We start from the raw sequence: 21,652 nt of genomic DNA, 5'->3' as shown, positions 1-21,652 counted from the left end.
CACTCAGTTGAATCCTGCCGATTATGCCTCGAGGGGTCAAAGGGTGAACGCCTTCATGAGGAATGACGTCTGGATTGCTGGTCCCAGCTTCCTCAGTAAACCAGAAAGGGAGTGGCCAGACGAACCCAATCACCTGGAAGAGCTCACGGCTGAGGACCCTGAGGTGAAGAAAGGCGTACTGGTTAACGCTACCACAGTAGAAAGCACTGATGCAATGCAGCAGCTAATCCAATACTACTCTTCATGGGTACGTCTCAAGAAGGCTGTGGCGTGGTTCACGCAACTCAAGCGAACCCTGGTGAACCTGTCTAGGAAGAGAAAAGAGTTGAAAGGGATTGTGCAGGGATGAAGAACAGCTGAACAAAGAGATGTTGAGCTACAAAAAGAGTCTCAAACATACGTACTTGACTGTGGATGACCTGCAAAAAGCAGAGATCACTATTATTAGCCATTGTCAAAACGATAACTTCCAAGAGGAGATATCTGCTCTTCGGAGAAAGGACTCCATTAAGAAGAGTAGTCGAATCTTCAGACTCAATCCGCAACTGGAAGAGGGAATCCTTCGCGTTGGAGGGAGGCTCAGTCGAGCATCCATGCCAGCAGAAGCCAAGCATCCGATCATCCCTAAGAACCATCACGTGACGGACTTGATTCTCCAGGATGCGCACGAGTGTTTAGGACACAGTGGACGTAATCATGTCTTGTCTCACACACACCAAAGGTACTGGATCATTGACGCTCCCTCATCAATCAGAAGAATGCTGTCTCGGTGTATTATCTGTCGAAAACAACATGGTGCATCAGGCACACAAATGATGGCAGACCTACCAAGAAACAGAGTTCTTCCAAATGAACCACCCTTTACCAGAACTGGTGTGGATCTATTCGGGCCATTCAGCGTCAAGCGGGGAAGAGTGTCTGTAAAAAGATATGGGGTGATATTCACCTGCCTTGCATGTCGTGCGGTCCACATAGAAATGGCAACATCATTGGAAACCGACTCCTTTATTCAAGCTCTGCGGCGCTTCATTTGCGAGAAGGGGTCAAGTGAAGGAAATGAGATCCGACAAAGGGACCAACTTCGTTGGAGCTGACCACGAGCTGAGAAAGGCAATAAAGGCGTGGAATACTTCACAAATCGAGAACAGCTTGCTCCAACGTGACATCACTTGGTTATTCAATCCACCATCTGGATCCCACCACGGAGGGGTGTGGGAAAGAATCATCCGCTCCATCAGGAAGATCATGGATGCCACTTTGAGAGAACAAAGCTTGGACGAGGAAGGTCTTCAAACGTTCTTCTGTGAATGTGAAGCCATCTTGAATAGTAGGCCTATCACTACGCCTTCTAATAACATTAATGACTTGGAAGCCCTTACCCCACAGCACTTACTCTTGCTCAAGACTAACCCCAACCTACCACCGGGTGTCTTTGATAAGGATGATACTTACGCACGCAAGAGATGGAGGCAAGTCCAATACATGAGTGATCTGTTCTGGAAACGCTGGACCAAAGAATATCTGCCTCAACTCCAGAAAAGACAGAAATGGAACAATCCAGCGCGCAACTTCATCCCGGGAGATATAGTCTTGATTGTCGACGAATCAGCCCCTAGAGGATCATGGCTAATGGGAAGAATCGTGAAGACTGTGGAGGACGAACATGGAGTCGTCCGCAAGGTTCGAGTCAAGACGAAGATGAATGAACTTGAGCGGCCGATCACCAAACTCTGCCTGCTTCAAGAAGCAGAATGAAAAGGACTGTTAAGTACATTCAATGTTGTAATTGTTTCTAGGATAGAAAGCAATTAGGGGCCGGGTATGTAACGGCCAAAGTAGAATTCATATAGATGTGAATTACAATTTATGTTACATGGTATATATAATTTCATTTGAGTGTGTAATTTCATATAAGTAGTTTATTTCATGATTAAGATGATGAATAATATGTGGCAAGGTTAAAAGAATCAGAATTCATATGTTAAGAATTAGAACTGCCTCATGCTTCTTAAGAATTCATATATGAAGAATTAGAACAAGAATTAGAACTGTCTCACACTTCTCAAGAATTAGAATTAGAATTCATTCAGCTATATAAGAACGGTCTCGCGCTTCTCAGGGTAGATCTCGAGAAGCCGTGGAAGCGAACAGTTTTTCTTACCTGACTCTCTGATATTGACTCACCGACTCTCTGTATCTTAGAACCTTTGTAATAGTTAAACGAGGATTAAAGTTCAACTTTCAGGACGTTTCAAGTGGATTTATTGCAAGGCACACGGACACTGAGAGTCGAAACAGTTACTTTGGGACAGAGACTTCGTCAGTGTAAGCTATAGCACTTTTCTCAAGGTCTCACTACGAACGAGCCTCTACAGGAAGTGATAAGTGATGTTGAATGTTGCCTGCTTAATATGCAAGACCTCTTGCTACCATGATGACATCAGAAGAAAGCTTAAGAGAATTATATGATAGAACTTTTTTCTGGTTTGCACTTCATTTTAAAGGATTAGAGTATTCAAAGACATGAATAGCTAAAATGCAGAAATATAATACTGTAGAGCTCGTTTATATTAAAAGGTGCATTTGATTTTTTTTTTTTAAATCACCAAATGTGAATTGATTAAAAACAAGTCTCTTGTACCATATTAATCATTTTCACCTGGGAGTCCACCAAGAAGGGGAATTTATTTCCAAATAAATTGCAAATTTTTGCTGATAAAATTAATGGTTTTGGGGTAAAAAAAAATTATCCAAAAATCATTAGCCCCATGGGCCCCGGGCCCTGCCCCGGTTTTTTCAGACTTTTAAAATATTTTTCATTCTCATCCCTGAAATCGCAAGTTTGAGCACAATCCGGTCCAACATCGGTTCTTTTAGCTAGTGTGGTGGAACTTGCCTGTTAATAAAAATACTAGTAACACCTCAGTGCTCAAGTTGTCTGTGTCTATGCGTCAGCCCTGTGATGACCTGGCGACTTGTCCAGGGTGTACCCCGCCTTTCGCCCGTAGTCAGCTGGGATAGGCTCCAGCTTGCCTGTGACCCTGTAGAACAGGATAAAGCGGCTACAGATAATGAGATGAGATGGTATATACCCGGTGTGCTGGGAGACAAAGTGAAATGTGCTGTGGAATTTTGAGCAACCCCATGCACTTTCATGCAGGCTCATGAAATATAATTTTTTTTAAATACAACAATGACTGTACTTTTTTCATTAAAAATGTTTGTAGGTAGTCACTTAACTTTTTTTTTTTAGCTAAATGACCTTTAATCCCATTTTGAAAATAAATTTGAGTCCAGGGAGGAGGATTATTATTGTAGCGACCAGAAAAGGCAGTCGCTTTCGTTGTTGCCAGTTCCACGGAGCCTTGCCAGAGTGCAAAGGCTCATGGGGCTGTTAATGTTAAAGCTTGGAGAACAGTAGGGGCCTAAATATCAATGAGCCACCTTGACCAAGACTCCTGCAGTAATTGACCACCTCTGTCCAGTATTTCTGATAGACATGTATCTTGCAGTAAAATAAAACATGTAGAACCATGTTATGTACAGAGCATAGGATGTCACATTAGTCAATCAGTCCCTGTCCCAGTCCACCATCCCACCCTGCCTGAAGTCCTCTACCATCGTCCATTGCCAAAAAAAGACCATTAGCAGCCTGAATGACCACTGACCAGTGGCACTTACTCCCGTCATCATGAAGCGCTTTGAGCAACTGGTTCAGACTTGCATTATCTCAAGTCCCCCACTCATGTTAGACACCAGTATACTTATAGAGCTAATGGGTCTACAGAGGACGCCATAGCAACAACTCTCCACACTGCCCTCACTCACCTTGAGCAGCAGGAGTGCTATGCTAGGCTGTTCTTTGTGGACTTTAGCTCAGCATTCAACACCATTCTCCCTCACAGACTGGTGTCCAACCTGACAGACCTGGGACTGTCTTAATCCATCTGCCTCTGGATAAAGGACTTCCTGTCTGATTGCCTCAGCAATGGCTCCCCACTCTTCACCCTCTAGTCAAGTCAAGTTTTTGTATAGCGCTTTTAACAATAGACATTGTCGCAAAGCAGCTTTACAGAATTTGAACGACTTAAAACATGAGCTAATTTTATCCCTAATCTATCCCCAATGAGCAAACCTGTGGCAAGGAAAAACTCCCTCAGACAACATGAGAGAGAAACCTCGAGAGGAACCAGACTCAAAAGGGAACCCATCCTCATTTGGGTGATGATAGACAATGTGATTCTAACATTTTTAACATGAAATCAGTTTTGTTGATGTTTTAACTCTTCATTGATGGAAACTTGAGTGCAAAACTGTTCATGACAACTGCAGTCCTAAAGTTGGCAAGTCAGCTGTAGTCCTCAGCCATAAAAGCATTACTGTAAGAATCCAGAGTGTCTTCCACGTGTGACTTTCAACTGTCCATATGGGGCCGTCCTCCACAGGAGCGATGTGATGAGACTCCAACCAGATGTAGGGCATCAGAATGGATCAGGCAGGTCTGAGGAGCAGAAGAGGTCAGGATTGCCATGTAACTCAGAGGGACAGATGGGGGGAGGGGGAGAGAAAGAGAAAACACAGGTTGTTGGGTATGCCCAATGTCACCTCATGAGTAGGAACAGTATACATTTTGCACTGAGTACAAGCAGGGACTCCGGCAACTAACTATGTCAGCATAACTAAAAGGGGAGAGCCAGAAGGTAACACAGGCATGAGGGAGCCCCAGGACATAAAGCAGCAGCCACAACAGGATCAACAAACTCGAGCGAGCAAGTGAGTGGGGAACTGACAGCATCCATACATCCCAGTTTACCAAAACAATCTGTCTGAGGACCCTCCAGATCTACTCCTTTCCCTCATAAACGCTCTTAACAAAAGGCTTGGCTAAACAGATATGCGTTCAGCCGAGACTTAAACACTGAGACTGTGTCTGATTCCTGAACACTACTTGGAAGGCTGTTCCATAACTTTGGGGCTTTGTAAGAAAAGGTTCCGCCCCCTGATGTAGCCTTCACTATACGAGGTACCAGCAGATAGCCTGCACCTTTTAGACCATTCAGTGCTTTCAAGGTCAAGAATAGTATTATACAATCAATGTGAAATTTGATTGGGAGCCAATGCAGTGTGGATAAGACAGGGGTGATGGGGTCATATTTTCTAGCTCTAGTAAGGACTCTTGCTGCTGCATTTTGAACTAATTGGAGCTTGTTTATGCACTTATTGGAACATCCAGACAGTAAGGCATTACAATAATCCAACCTGGAGGTAACAAAAGCATGAACTAGTTTTTCTGCGTCGTGTAGTGACATTGAATTTCTTCTCTTAGAAATATTTCTGAGATGAAAGAAAGCTAACCGGGTAATGTTTATTGATGTGAGTTTCGAATGAAAGACTGGGGTCAATAATCACTCCGAGGTCTTTTACTGCTGCACGTGAAGAAACAGAAAGGCCATCCAGAGTTACTGTGGAATCAGAAAACTTACTTCTAGCTGCATGTGGTCCGAGTACAAGTACTTCAGTCTTGTCAGAGTTAAGCAGAAGGAAGTTAATAAGCATCCCATGTCTAATGTCCTTCACACATTCCTCAATTCTATTAAGCTGGTGTCTCTCATCAGGTTTTGTAGAAACATACAACTGTGTGTCATCAGCATAACAGTGGAAACGAATATGTTTATGAATATCACCCAGAGGATGGATGGATGGATGGATGGATATATATATATATATATATATATATATATATATATATATAAATAAAAAATCTCCTTCTCACCCCCGGCGGGGGGGTGGTATCCAGCTCGGGTCTTCTACCAGAGGCCTGGGAGTTTGAGGGTTCTGCGCAGTACCTTCGATGTTCCTAGGACTGCGCTCTTCTGGACTGAGGCTTCAGATGTTGTTCCTGGGATTTGCTGGAGCCACTGTCCCAGTTTGGGGGTTACTGCCCCAAGTGCCCCCACTACCACGGGGACCACGCAACCCTTGACCTTCCACATCCGTTCCAGCTGCTCTTTCAACCCTTGATGCTTCTCAAGTTTCTCATGTTCCTTCTTCCTGATGTTGGCGTCAGCTGGGATCGCTACATCTATCACCACCACCCTCTTCTGCTCTTTGTCCACCACCACTATGTCTGGTTGGTTAGCCAGGATCTGTTTGTCAGTCTGGAAGCTGAAGTCCCACAGAACCTTGGCCCTGTTGTTCTCAGCCACCTTCTGTGGTATGGCCCATTGGGACTTGGGTACTTCTATTCCATACTGGTTGCAGATGTTCCTGTATACTATCCCAGCCACTTGGTTGTGCCTCTCCATGTACGCTGATCCAGCTAGCATCTTTTTATATATATATATATATATATATATATATATATATATATATATATATATATATATCAGAGCTTTACATTAACTTTTTTGCTCACCGGCCAGTGTGGCTAGTGGTTTTCCTGAGTCACTAACCATTCAGCCTTTTCACTAGCCACAATTTTGTTGCCAGGAAATCGCAGTTTTTTCTTCACAATGATACGTTAAAGTTCGGAAGATCTAGATTTAATCATGAATGGCAGCGTATAATGTATCTCTACAGTAGCGCTCAAGTATTCAGTGCTGTTAAGGTCGCTCCCTATATGAAAACATGGAACCAATTCAGACAAAAATATAAGCAGAGCTTTCTGTTTATTGAACTCAAATTCAAGCCCCTTACAATATGAAATATCGTATAATATGAAAAATAACATTCAGTACAACTGAACTGATTCTAATATTAAAAGTCCAATTCAAAACATTTATCATTGAAAAACATTTGATGTTTTGATATGCAAGTATTATGTATATTATGTATTATCTATTAAGTGTGTGTGTGTGTGAGAACATGTGCAGAGAGAGACATTAAATGTCCTCATTACATTCATCATCAGATGAGTCTGAATGGTCCATGAAAAATGGTCTTCGTGACCTGAGGCTTCCAGCAGGTCATGAGTTGATAGCTGGGGCGGATCAACTTCTTTCCAATCACGTGAACGTTTCTAAATGGCAGTTCCATCCTCTCCAGCTCAGCCGACTTCACTACAGCCAGGGACTGAAAGCAATGCTGCCCTGTAGTGAACCAGCCGTCTTCACCGGTTTTGATGTTATAGTACCGATGTGTGCATTTGACTTTTTGTGGTCCTTGATAGTTTCGAACTTAAAATTACTGGTGCCTGTCTTTGCCAGACTTTCTACAGTCTTCGCAGTACATGGTATGGTTTTGCGATGAACGAGCCAATCTGGGTGGCACGGTGGTGTAGTGGTTAGCGCTGTTGCCTCACAGCAAGAAGGTCCGGGTTCGAGCCCCGTGGCCGGCGAGGGCCTTTCTGTGCGGAGTTTGCATGTTCTCCCCGTGTCCGCCTGAGTTTCCTCCGGGTGCTCCGGTTTCCCCCACAGTCCAAAGACATGCAGGTTAGGTTAACTGGTGGCTCTAAATTGACCGTAGGTGTGAATGTGAGTGTGAATGGTTGTCTGTGTCTGTGTCGGCCATGTGATGACCTGGTGACTTGTCCAGGGTGTACCCTGCCTTTCGCACGCAGTAGTCAGCTGGGATAGACTCCTGCGACCCTGTAGAACAGGGTAAAGCGGCTCGAGATAATGAGATGAGATCTCGTGTGGTGTGTAATTCACCCCTCTTATTTAAATATGGCGAAAATTTTTCACCGCGCGCTTTGCCCATCACGGACCTCGGTGATTTTTAAAATGCTGCTCCGGCCCTGCTCATTTCTGCCCCTTTTTTCCTGAGCAGCAGGGTTTGAAACTCCAGCTATATGCTGCCACACAGTGTGCTTGTCAGTCATCAGCAACTTTGTTGCTTTGTTCATTAACCGCAAGTTACCGTATCATTTGATTTTATCTGAGACGTTAACGAACGTTCTAAACAATTCTAACATGTCAGTGTTTGCGCAGGTGCTCATGGGAGTTGTAGGCATGTAATATTACATTGCAATGTGTTTATTATATCAGATGCCTTCAGAGAAAACTGCAATTAAAATATTGTCATACCACAGAATAAACCACCCGCCAAAGTGGCTAGTGAGACTAAAGTTATTACCCGCCAAAGCCGAATTTTACCCGCATTTGGCGGGTGCTAATGTAAAGCCCTGATAGATATATATGCACAGTATGTCCTAGAAAAATCACCATTTACCTGATAGCAGTCAGTTAAATAAGAGCTGAGCCAGGAGAGGGCCGTTCCCTTAACTCCCACAACATTTTCTAGTCCATCCAGAAGAATGGAATGATCAATGGTATCAAATGCTGCACTAAGGTCAAGCAACACAAGCAGCGAGACACAGCCCTGATCAGACACCAACAGTAGGTCGTTTACTACTTTAACCAGAGCTGTCTCTGTGCTATGATGAGGTCTAAATCCTGACTGATACATTTCATGGATGTTATTCCTATGTAAATGAGCATAACTGCTGTGCCACAGCTTTATTTAGGATTAAACAAGTTGTTCTTCGACACTTACAACTGCACCCTGCTCGCTCCCGTAATGGCATCATATTTGCGGATGATACTACCATAGTGGGGCTCATCTCTGGGGGGGGAAGGAGTCTGCTTATCAGCACAAGGCTGAGCAGCTGTCTGGGTGGTGCTGAGACAACAAACCTGGTCCTCAACCACCAAAACCAAGGAGCTGATCATAGACTTCAGGAAAAAGAAAACGGACTTTCAGCCTATTCTCATCAGTGCGCAATATGTGGAGAGCATCCTGGACTTCTGGTTCCTAGGGGTGCACATGGAGGAGGAGCTGACCTGGAGCTCTAATGCCACACAAGTGATAAAGAACGCACAGCAGAGACTTTACTTCCTGATGATCCTCAGGATGAACGACCTCCCTCAAAAACTGCTTGTGTCCTTCTATTGTTGCTCCATAGAGAACATACTTACATACATACTGCATCAGTGTGTGGTTTGTCAGCTGCACAGGAGCAGAGAAAAAAGTGCTCCAGAGGGTTGTCACCACCACCCAGATGATCATCGGATGCCCTCTTCCCTGCCTGGAAGAGCTTTACAGTTCCTGCTGCCTCAAAAGAACCCTCGGTATATTAAAAGATCCGTCCCACCCCAGAAATTCTCTGTTTGAACTGCTGCCCTTGGGCAGGCAGTTCAGGTCAATTAAGAAATGGACAAATAGACCCCTTGCACATAACGTTACGCATCACGTGATAATTGACCCCCAGGTGAAAAGACACCAGTTTTCGTGTAAGCAAGGCATAACCAGTCTTAAATATGGTTCATTTTTGTGCTGTTTTTGGTTGTTCCAATCATTTAAATCGAGGAATAGATAGGATGATATTACCATTTCCCTGCTATGAAGAAAAATGCTAACAAAGAGAAGCAAATGCTTCAAGAACAATGAAGAAATGAGTGGTTAAAGAGAATACAGCGAGAGGAGCTAACCCTGAAAATTGCAGAGAAATTTGCGACTATTTAAAATGTATTTTTTTAAAAATAGACAGGCGCAACAGAGTATGGAAGTGTTTAAGAATCTCCTTTTATTTCTTCTCACATTTGAATTAGCTTCTTCATGAAAGTGTTCAGACAAAATCAAATGATTTTCTTCCAAATGAACCAACTTCCTCATTTGACATGGAAAACCCAGATTGGGCACGAAACAACGCTGACATAATTTGTTAAACCCAATAAGGAGCGACATGCTCCTGATGCATCCTGAAAGAACAAAGGATTAAGAGCAAAAAGTGCTGAAGCTTTGCTTCTGTTATCAGAGGAACTCAGTCCTGTGCAAAATGTCAAGCCAGAGTGTAGTAATGAACCTACAGTTTGAAAGAGTTCTACACAAACGCACTGAACTTCACAAAAGCTGCAGGCATGTGAAATGGAAATAAATCGACTAAGGCAGGAAAAACTATTTTGGATAAAATTGTTACTGTCTGTTGCACACTTATCAACCTGTGTGACTCAGTTGTGCCTTTTGAATAGAGAATAAATGAAGAGGGAACTGAACATGAACAGTTTATTGAAATTATTATTAAAAGGGTGATTATAGTTAGCTATATGACTACAGCTACAACTTGAATGTGCCGATTCTGTTTGCATTTGTAATTATTGTACCGTCCACTATTAGATAAAATTAAAATAAAATCTTACAACATTGTTTGAAAGTCTAGAGCAAGATAACGTTATTTTACAAATAATAATACTTCAGAGATTTGTTTCTTTTTTAACTAATCATAAATATCAATGTATAAATGAGTGCAAATAGCTCTGTAACTTGATGTCCTTGAGGTTGTTGAGACATGGCGGGCCGGGAATACCATCTAGCCCACAGTTCAAGTAGTAGTCCTTTGAGAGTAAATGCTCAGGCTTTTGCAGCATTCTGTTCCCTAAAGCTGATGTCGGTAAAAATTCTTTACACAAAGGTTTTCTTCTTTATGTAGTGGGGTGTGCAGTTTTTTTTTTTTAAACTGTTCTTCTATGTCCGGATTCTTCAGGAAAAGGAAAGTACATTCCAACATGTAGCTAACACTAGGCCACAAATCTGTACCATCACTCCATTGGTTTTGAGGAATTTTGTACAGATCATAGCCACTAATAAACTCTAATTTCCATGTATCCTTCACTTCTTTATAACTAAGATTATCCAAGTAATCTGTTAGTAGAGCTTTTTTAGCTGTAGTTTTCTTCAGACAACAGCAACGGACGTCTGACGTCTTTGCTTGGCTTCAGTATGTGAACAGTATGTAAACAAAGTTTGCTTGTCCCCCAGGCATAGGGTAGGGTAGTGACCGTTGCTAACGTAAATGTGATGTCAGTGTAAGGGGTCTATAGACTGAAAGAGCTTCTACCCAAGAGCCATAACTGCACTAAACAGTGCTTCTTTTAAAGGGACCGTGCAATTAAAAAAAAAACAAACAGCAGTGTGTGAATGTTTTGTGCGTGTATGTCTTTTTAGAGTTTTTGAGTTGTTAATATATATTATATGGACATATTTTATTTCTTTATTTTTAATAAGCAGATGTTGTACTGGTAGGATGGCATCCGATTTTGTTGTACGATATGCAGTGACACGTTTTTATATTCAAAAGTGGAGCTCTCCGTCTCATGATTTCTCCTTCCACACACACTTGCCACATTTAGTTCACTACCTGTCAAGTCAAGTTAAACATGTAAAAACAAAAATGTCCAAGTCTATTGCAATACTTCATAAAACTAAACACATTCTAAGCCAAAAATCATTGCACGCACTTTATAATTATTCTCTGCTTGTTCCATACATAACTTATTGTGTGGAGGTCTGGGGAAATGCATGTAAAACAATCACAAACCCGATCTTCATATTGCAGAAAAGAGCTATTAGGATCATACACAACGTATGTTATCGTGAACAAACCAATCAGTTGTTTATAAACTTGAATGGCCTTAAATTTCGTGATTTTGTGGATTACAAAATTGCTCAATTTATGTTTAAAATCAAAAACAAAACTATCCCTGACTGTATTCAGAGATTCTTTCAAATCAGAGAGAGTCATTATGAGTTGAGAGGAACTCATATGTTTGTTAAAACAAAGTTCAGAACAAATGTGAAACAGGGGTGTATATCTATAACAGGAGTTAATTTATGGCATGGTCTTGAAAATGAAAAACTGTGTAACACGCTTAAAGGCCTTAAAAAAGCATACAAACATAAGATTATCAGTAAATACAAAACTGAGATATGAAATATGTTTGGAAAAAAATGGTTTGATTTAAATTTGATCCAGCTACTTGATATGTAACGCTACAGATTACGAAAACGGCAAAATCCAATATGTATGTTTTGATGTTCATTTGAAATTGAAAGCTGTAAAATTGCATTGAACAAAATGTAACGGATATTGTTGTTACTATTTTATTTTTTTTCCTTTTTGTTTCTTTCCTTAATTCCTTTGGCATAAAAAAAAAGATTTATTAATTTATGAAATGTGATGAGGGTAGACGCAATAAGCTTTTGCTTCAGTCTAATCCTTTTCGGTCTTTCTTGCTGATATGTATGTAACCAGTGTGTATGTTATTGAAAGTTGAAACTACCAAAATAAATAATTAAATCTAAAAAATAAGCAGATGTTGCACTGGTAGGATGGCGTCCAATTTCGTTGCAATGAGACACTTTTCTATTCAAAAGCGGAGCTCTCCGTCTCATGATTTCTCCTTCCACACACACTTGCCGCATTAGTTCACTACCCGTCAAGTTTATTTTTGAACATCAACATGCTTCTAGGATATGTTGCATAATCACGGTCACCTACTTCTATGTTTGAGTTGAGAGAGATTTCTTTCACAGCTACCCTAACTTGCAAAAGAACAGGTAGCTTTTCCACTGGCAGTAGTTATTAAAAAAAAAAAGTCAGAATAATAGTGTTTCCCTCAGGATTTTGTGAAACTAGGGTCAGTGACCCTCGCTCTAGGGGCATGCTCCCCTGTGAGATAATTGTTTATTTTAAAGTTAAATATATCAAACTGGTGCACTTTGAGAGCAAAATTAAGAGTTTTAGATCTATGGAGAACTTGTACAAAACAATTTTGTGCTTTTAGTAATTTAAGCATAAACACACTGGTTGTATCGATATGAATGGTGATGCCACAGCAAAAAGGCCACACCCGCAAAGTATGGTTAAGGAGTTTAACAGTTCATAAACGGTTAAAAAAATGACTAGAGCATACACTTCATCCCTCAAAGAAATGAAGCAGAAGTGGTTACCTGTGTTCAATTGGTTTATTTATTTTTTTTAGAAAATTTAAAATATTTAATAGAGAGCATGCATTTTAGCCAAAAATAAACCTATTTTGAACTCTGGTTAGAGCATGCACTTGTGTTTTGAATGACGAATACATGCTACCGGATGTGTTAGCAACTTTTCTGATTCAAATAAGCTAAAACTCTACAAATTTAACCGTGCACTGTTTTAAAGCGAGGATACGAGATTCGGACATGCTGCTGTTAACGTTCTCTAAGCTCAAGTTTGATGAATGCTAATTATCAATGCTAACTTCTTCATTGATGTTATCTGTTTGCTGTTTTAAATTGATAACCATAGTATTGTGTTTGGACTAGTGGATGACTGGAGTGGACACTGTAAAGTTAATGTTATCAGTCTCAAAATCAAATAGTGTTTGTGTTCTGAAAATGCTTCCGTCACTACAGTCTAGGTAACTAATGGAAAACACTGTAATGAGCATTGCCTCACGTTTTTAATAAATTATACAATTGCCTGTCTGATTTACTTATCTGTTTTAATAATTATTTGACAATCTGCTGAAGTGCAATCTGGGTCAAATTTTGCAAATGACCTTCTAGCCCATCATAATGTGTGTGACATTCTTCATAATCGATAGCCAACTTTTAATTTGGTGTGCCTTGACATTCTGATTTGACCTTTGATGTGCTTCAGCCCCAACAAGCTTGGAAATCTCTGGCACATATGATAGTCAGTTATGGTTGGGCAAGTTACAGCAGTTTTAAATGAACATGCAGCCTAGCCCATCTCTAAAGTCCTTCCCGCTCCATGCAGTCAGGCGCATTGGGCGGCACTGACCTTCGTTTCCATAGCCCTCGGCCTCTCACCTACACAGCTAGGGTTACGGGGGGCTAGTCCTCTGGTAACCGCGAGAGGCAACAGCCTAGTTTATGGCTATGTTTTAATGTCCATTTTAAGCTCTTCATTCTGGTCCGTGAAAATGGCATTGCAGGCCAATTCAGGGTGCTGATGCCCAAACAGTATGTAGATTTTCTTTTTTTAAACATTTAGAAGCCTCTGCCTCTAATGCCTGGTTTGTTTGTTTTTTTGGCCCCTCCTTTAATTTTTGACCTTTCCATGGCTTTTGTTTCACTGCTGCACACTGCTTTTGCATTAGTGTAGAATGTTAATGTGCATTAGCTAACTTGGTTGTGATTGACCGGTGAGAACACGTATGCTGTCATGTGAACCTGAAATGACAGGCCCACAGAGAGGGCCGGTAAAAGCACGGCAAAACAATCTCTGTTCATTATGCCCTGATGAATAAACATGACCCAAGATAGCTGGTTCTGTTCAGACAGTCATCCTAGCTTACTTCTCAAGGGAATTTTTACAGCTAGGGGAAATATCCTTTGCAAAATCCATTCCAGTATGTTGCCTTCCCTCTTTTTCACATTCCTGACCGTGTTTGGGAAGCGGGAGTGAATCCGGTTTGCTAGACTCGCTCACTTCCCTGCTCGCATGGCTTTCATAATGCTCCTGGATTCTAACGGGTATATGAGTCAGGACACACACACGGCATTGGTCTGAACAAAGTAATGTCTTCATATGAAAATAGCGCTCATCACCATTAGTCGTGGCTAACTCCACATACAGTGCTCAGTGTAAATGAGTACACCCCCTTTAAAAAGTAACATTTTAAACAATATCTAAATGAACACAATTTCCAAAATGTTGACAAGACAAAGTTTAAAATAACATCTGTAACTTATAACGTGAAAGTAAGGTTAATAATATAACTTGGTGTAACGGTTTCGACTAGGGGTGGAGCACAGAGGATGGCAGGACAGAGATCAGGTTTGTAAATTAAGGCTTTTATTGCCACACGTTTCAGTCTAACAATATGCTTCACACAGATGCACACGCACAACCGGCATCTGGTTTCGGGATCAGCTCCTCTGCTCTCGCTCTCCCTCCCTAAATAGGGCGCGGTCACTGGGAAGACACACACAAACAAAGGTTAATTGCCGTCAGGTGTAGTGATTCTGCCACTTACCTTCCCTGACTCCGCCCTCCTGTCACAGATGGGCGCTTGACCACGCCCCCGCTGCCACATCCCCCCCACCGCCCGACTCAGGCCGGGCGGCTGTCCGGCCCATAGCCGACTCTCTCCCCCCCGACGGGAGAGGAAGTCTGCCACGACCATCTATGCCCCCGGCCTGTGGACCACCTTAAAATTGAAGGGTTGGAGTGCCAGATACCAACGGGTGATCCACGCGTTGGCATCTTTCATGCGATGGAGCCACTGGAGAGGCGCGTGGTCCGAACAGAGGGTGAAAGGGCGCCCCTGCAGGTAGTAATGGAGGGCGAGGACCGCCCACTTGATCGCCAGGCACTCCTTTTCAATGGTGCTATAGCGCCCCTCATGCACTGACAGCTTCCTACTGATGTAGAGGACGGGGCGGTCCTCCCCCTCCACCTCCTGGGACAAAACTGCCCCCAGCCCTCTGTCCGACGCATCGGTCTGCAACATAAAGGGGAGAGAAAAGTCAGGGGAGTGTAAAAGTGGCCCCCCACACAGTGCAGCCTTTACCTCTGAAAAAGCCCGCTGGCATTGCTTCGTCCACTGGACTGGATCTGGGGCCCCCTTTTTAGTGAGATCAGTCAGCGGGCTGGTGACGTCCGAATAATTAGGTATAAACCTACAGTAATAGCCAGCCAGCCCCAGGAACTGTCTCACCCCCTTTTTGGTCTTGGGCCTCGGGCAGGCCACAATTGCTGCCATCTTATTAATTTGGGGACGCACCTGCCCGTTGCCCAAGTGGAAGCCCAGATACCGTACTCCCACCCGCCCAATCGCACACTTCTTTGGGTTGGCTGTGAGCCCCTAAGGACGGCCCTTAGATGTTCAAGGTGCCTCGGCCAGTCATTACTATAGATGATATCTAGATATGCGGCCGCATAAGTGGTGTGGGGGCAGAGGACTCTATCCATCAGCCGCTGAAATGTAGCGGGCGCCCCAAACAGCCCAAACGGAAGGGTGACGCATTGGTGTAAACCAAACGGTGTGGAAAAGGCTGTTTTTTCTCGGGATAAGGGAGTCAAGGGGATCTGCCAATATCCCTTCGTCAAATCCAGTGTCGAATAAAAGCGAGCAGTGTCGAGTCGATCGAGCAACTCATCGAATTTAGACACCGCGTTGACTTTTCTGTAGTCCACACAGAACCGGACCGACCCGTCGGCCTTGGGTACCAAGACCACCAGGCTGCTCCAGTCACTGTGGGACTCCTCGACGATGCCCATTTCGAGCATGGTCTCGAGTTCTTCCCGAACCACCTTTTTTTGTGTGTTCGGGTAGTCTGTAAGGGCGGCTACGCACTACTACCCCCGGGGGCATCTCTATGTGGTGCTGTATGAGGTTAGTGCGACCGGGCAGGGGCGAGAACACATCTGTAAACTCAGTCTGCAACTGGGTGACCTCCGTGAGCTGGGTCGGGGAGAGGTGGTCTCCACAGGGGACCGGAGGGGTACATGATGTCAATGCCCCTTTTTGAACCTCCGGCCCCAGCTCCGCCTTCTCCGGAACCACCGACACCAACGCCACGGGGACCTCCTCCTTCCAGAGTTTAAGCAGATTGAGGTGGTAAATTTGTAGCACCCCACCCCTGTCCGTTCGCCTTACCTCACAGTCGACGTCCCCGACTCGCCGTGTGACCTCAAAGGGTCCTTGCCACTTGGCGATCAATTTGGAGCTCGAAGTGGGCAACAGTACGAGTACTTTATCTCTCTGGGTGAACTCCCTAAGGCACGTACCCTTGTTGTACAGGCGGGCTTGCCATTCCTGGGCCTGCCACAAATTCTCCTGGGTTAGGTGGGTGAGCGTGTGGAGTTTTGCGCGCAGGTCCATAACGTATTGAATTTCATTCTTGCTTTGTGAAGGTCCCTCCTCCCAATTTTCCCGCAGCAGGTCTAGGATGCCGCGTGGCTTACGCCCATGTAATAATTCGAACGGGGAGAACCCCGTGGAGGCTTGGGGAACCTCTCGCACTGAGAGCAACAAGGGCTCGAGCCACTTATCCCAATTACGTGTGTCCTCACTTACGAATTTTTTAATGATATTTTTGAGGGTGCGATTGAACCATTCCACTAAACCGTCCGTTTGTGGGAGATACACACTGGTGCGGATCGGCTTAATCCCCAATAACCCATACAGTTCGCGCAGTGTCCGTGACACAAATGTAGTGCCTTGATCATTCAGATCAGTCAGATCTCTTTTGGGATTCCGACTCGGGAGATGACGCGGAAGAGTGCCTCTGCAATACTGCGTGCTGAGATATTGCGCAGAGGCACTGCTTCCAGGTATCGCGTTGCATAGTCCACCAGAACTAATATAAAGCGGTACCCCCGTGCTGACCGATCTAATGGCCCGACGAGATCCATCCCAATTCTTTCAAACGGGGTCTCGATCAATGGAAGAGGGCACAAAGGTGCTTTTGGAATGGCCGCTGGATTTACTAACTGGCATTCGCGGCATGCCGTACACCACCTACGAGCATCGCCGCGAATCCCCGGCCAATAGAATCGGGCCATTATTTGGGCTAGTGTCTTATCCTGCCCCAAGTGTCCAGCCATGGGATTAAAGTGAGCTGCCTGGAATACCAATTCCCGGCGGCTCTTCGGAATCAAAAGCTGCGTGACTTGCTCTTTAGTTTGAGTGTCCTGCGTCACTCGATATAACCTATCCTTCATAATCGCGAAGTAGGGGAAGGACGGGGTGGCGTTCGGCTGGAGCGTTTGACCATCGATTACTCTCACTTGATCAAACGCATATCGCAGAGTCTCGTCCCGCGATGGCTGTAATGGGAAATCTGCGAGGGATTCCCCAATAGTGAGAGGAGGGGCCGGCGGCTCCTCACTCTGACGCGGAGATGACGCAGACGGCTCTGTGATGGCTGCTCCCGCCAAAGCGACACTGGGACCTCCCCCCGTTACATGGCAAGACCCATTCTTGACTAAGTGCGTCATTAAATCCTGAAATCCCGGCCAATCAGTCCCCAAAATCAAAGAGTGGGTAAGGTGAGGATTAACCGCCACCTTCACTATAACTTTTTCCCCTCTGAAAAAAATGTGGACCGGCACCAAAGGGTAGCTGTGAACATCCCCATGCACACACAACACCTTCACCCCCTGTGCTCCCCCGAATGCCTCGTTTTGCACCAGGCTTTGGTGAATTGAGGTCTGATTACAGCCAGAATCCACCAACGCCTGATATGTATCCCCTTGGATACTCACCGGTATGCGATACGCTCCGGCCCGATCGAGGGCGGCCTCTGGCGCGTCGGGGATCCGAACCACTGCGCCCACTTCCATCGCCGTGCATTGCTGTTGAAAGTGGCCCGGCTCCCCGCAGCGCCAGCAAACCGGCCCGGGCTTTCCCTCTGCACCGGTGTTCTGGGGCTCACTCACCTGAGGGGGGGGGGTGAGAGACAGGCAGAGAAGGGAGAAACAGGAGAGCACCGCGGGTGCGGCGGGCCGGTGCCGGCCCCCGCCTCCACGGTAGGGGAATGGGGCAAGGACGGGACACAAGAGGAGGGGGAGAGAGAGAAGGGAAGATGCAGTCTGCTGTCCTGCCGCTGGGACAGCCGCCAAATGGTCCTCCGCCAGCTCGACTGCCTGATCCAGCAACGCCAGGCGGTGGCACTGGACCCACTCCGCCGTTCCTGCTGGCAAGCGATCGATGAACTGTTCCAGCACCACCTGGTCGATGATTCCCTCGGCGTCACGGTTGTCGGCCCTCAACCACCGCCAGCAGGCGTCCCGGAGCTGCTGGCCAAACGCGAACGGCTGGTTGACTTCCTCCAAGCGCAGCGCGCGGAAGCGCTGGCGCTGCTGTTCTGGGGTGCGCCCCATGCGCTGGAGGACGGCCCGGCGGAGGTCCGCGTAGGCCAGCCGGCGGTCGGTGGGGAGCTGTAGTGCGGCCAGCTGCGCCTCTCCCGTTAGCAGGGGGAGGAGGCGCGCTGCTCCATCGGCCACCCCGAGGCTTCTGCAACTTGCTCCATCGGCCACCCCGAGGCTTCTGCAACTTGCTCCATCGGCCACCCCGAGGCTTCTGCAACTTGCTCCATCGGCCACCCCGAGGCTTCTGCAACTTGCTCCATCGGCCACCCCGAGGCTTCTGCAACTTGCTCCAAGAGCGTGATGAATGCCTCGGGGTCATCCTGCGGGCCCATCTTGGTGACTGTGAGGGGAGACGGGCCTGCGGTAGGAGCGCTGGTGGACCCCGCCGACGCGAGGAGGTGCCGGAACGCCTCTCGGTCTTCTTGTTGGGCCAGCACCAGGGCCTCGAAGCGTCGCTCTTGTTCCTTCCGGAGGATGACGAGCGCCTGGTGCTGGCTTTGCTGGGCCGTGGCGAGGGCGTGGACCAGGTCGGTGAACGGGGAGGACTCCATGGGGCTGATCGGCTGGCGCTCCACTCTCCCAGGTTTCGGCACCACTGTAACGGTTTCGACTAGGGGTGGAGCACAGAGGACGGCAGGACAGAGATCAGGTTTGTAAATTAAGGCTTTTATTGCCACACTTTTCAGTCTAACAATATGCTTCACACAGATGCGCGCGCACACAACCGGCATCTGGTTTCGGGGTCAGCTCCTCTGCTCTCCGTCTACCTCCCTAAATAGGGCGCGGTCACTGGGAAGACACACACAAACACAGGTTAATTTCCGTCAGGTGTAGTGATTCTGCCACTTACCTTCCCTGACTCCGCCCTCCTGTCACAGACGGGCACTTGACCATGCCCCCGCTGCCACACTTAGATTACACATTTTTCAGTTTTACTCAAATTAGGGTGGTGTAAAAATGAGTACACCCCACAACAAAAACTACGACTACACCCCACAACAAAAACTACGACTACACCCCACAACAAAAACTACGACTACATCTAGTACTTTCTGTGGCCTCCATGATTTTTAATGACAACCCCAAGTCTTTTAGGCATGGAATGAACAAGTTGGCGACATTTTGCAACATCAGTCTTTCTCCATTCTTCAACAATGACCTCTTTTAGTGACCGGATGCTGGATGGAGCGCGATGCTCAACTTGTCTCTTCAGAACTCCCCATAGGTGTTCGATTGGGTTCAGATCAGGAGACATACTTGGCCACTGAATCACGTTCACCCTGTTCTTCTTCAGAAATCCAACAGTGGCCTTAGATGTGTGTTTAGGATCGTTGTCATGTTGGAAAAGTGCACGATGACCAAGGGCACAGAGTGATGGTAGCATCTTCTCTTTCAGTATCGAGCAATACATCTGTGAATTCATGATGCCATCAATGAAATGCAGCTCCCCGACACCAGCAGCACTCATGCAGCTCCCCGACACCAGCAGCACTCATGCAGCTCCACATAAGGACACTGCCACCCCCATGCTTCACAGTAGGTATGGTGTTCTTTGGATGCAACTCAGCATTCTTTCTCCTCCAAACACAACAATTTGAGTTTTTACCAAAAGTTCTATTTTGGTTTCATCTGACGATATGACATTCTCCCAGTCCTCTTCTGGATCATCCAAATGCTCTCTGGCAAACTTCAGATGGGCCTGGACATGTACTGGCTTAAGCAGGGGGACATGTCTGGCACTGCAGGATTTGAGTCCCTGGTGGCGTAGTGTGTTACTGATGGTAGCCTTTGTTACTTTGGTCCCAGCTCTCTGCAGGTCATTCACTAGGTCCCCCCCGTGTGGTTCTGGGATTTTTGCTCACCGTTCTTGTGATTATTTTGACCCCACGGGGTGAGATCTTGCGTGGAGCCCCAGATCGAGGGAGATTATCAGTGGTCTTGCATGTCTTCCATTTTCTAATAATTGCTCCCACAGTTGATTTCTTCACACCAAGCTGCTTACCTATTGCAGATTCAGTCTTCCCAGCCTGGTGCAGGTCTACAATTTTGTTTCTGGTGTCCTTTGACAGCTCTTTGGTCTTGGCCATAGTGGAGTTTGGAGTGTGACTGTTTGAGGTTGTGGACAGGTGTCTTTTATACTGATAATGAGTTCAAACAGGTGCCATTAATACAGGTAACGAGTGGAGGACAGAGGAGCCTCTTAAAGAAGTTACAGGTCTGTGAGAGCCAGAAATCTTGCTTGTTTGTAGGTAACCAAATACTTATTTTACTGAGGAATTTACCAATTAATTCATTAAAAATCCTACAATGTGGTTTCCTGGATTCTTTCCCCCATTCTGTCTCTCATAGTTGAAGTGTACCTATGATGAAAATTACAGGCCTCTCATCTTTTTAAGTGGGAGAACTTGCACAATTGGTGGCTGACTAAATACTTTTTTGCCCCACTGTATTGATTTCATGTAATAAAAAAAAAAGTAAATGTTTTTTTTTTTTTTGTTTTTTTGTTTTTTTTTAACAGGTATACAGGAGCATGCAGTGTGAAGAATACATCAATGCCAAAAGAGAGATGCATGTGAATTGGATGAGGTGAGCAGTACACCAGCTGTTGGGTCATTTTAGTGATTTGATTTTACAGCTCCTCATTTGTTGGAAGAACTTTATCTTCATGTCATTGATATCTCCACCATGCTTTCTCCAAGTCTGTAACTCTGATCTGATTTTTACCTTTTTCTGAAACGTTGCCTCACTCTTTTAGGTATGTGAATTGTGCCCGTAATGAAGAAGAACAAAATCTTGTGGCATTTGAGTATCAAGGGGGAATTCTGTATCGTTGCTGTCGATCCATTAACCCAGGACAGGAGCTCTTGGTGTGGTATGAAGAGGAATACACCAGAGAACTCAGTCCTGCACCTACAGGAACAACCAGACAGCAAGGTGTTACTTTTGTCTAAGAGGTTATAGAGGTTATTTTCTGCATCATTTCGTGACGTTTCTGAGCCTACCAGTGTTTCTGGGATGAAAGCTGTTGTACAATGCAGTCTGCAATAACTA

At 45.2% G+C, this 21,652-nt stretch overlaps 1 protein-coding gene across 2 annotated transcripts in view; it reads left to right on the top strand.

Moving 5' to 3' along the window:
* LOC132883301 (histone-lysine N-methyltransferase PRDM9-like) overlaps nucleotides 1-21,652 on the top strand; it is a 322,553-nt gene that overhangs the window by 58,171 nt on the left and 242,730 nt on the right. The window contains exons 16-17 of one of the 2 annotated variants that reach the window (XM_060916751.1): nucleotides 21,120-21,187; nucleotides 21,357-21,535. The exons of the other annotated variant lie outside the window; for it this stretch is intronic. Of the exons in view, the coding sequence (XP_060772734.1) occupies nucleotides 21,120-21,187; nucleotides 21,357-21,535 (247 nt within the window). The remainder of the gene's footprint in view (nucleotides 1-21,119; nucleotides 21,188-21,356; nucleotides 21,536-21,652) is intronic. 2 annotated transcript variants of the gene reach the window in all.

Source organism: Neoarius graeffei, chromosome 1 (genome assembly GCF_027579695.1).
Source record: "Neoarius graeffei isolate fNeoGra1 chromosome 1, fNeoGra1.pri, whole genome shotgun sequence".
In the NCBI taxonomy this organism is placed as follows: domain Eukaryota; kingdom Metazoa; phylum Chordata; class Actinopteri; order Siluriformes; family Ariidae; genus Neoarius; species Neoarius graeffei.
Note: the sequence above shows the minus strand (reverse complement) of the source record. Positions and strands in the feature narration are given on the sequence as shown.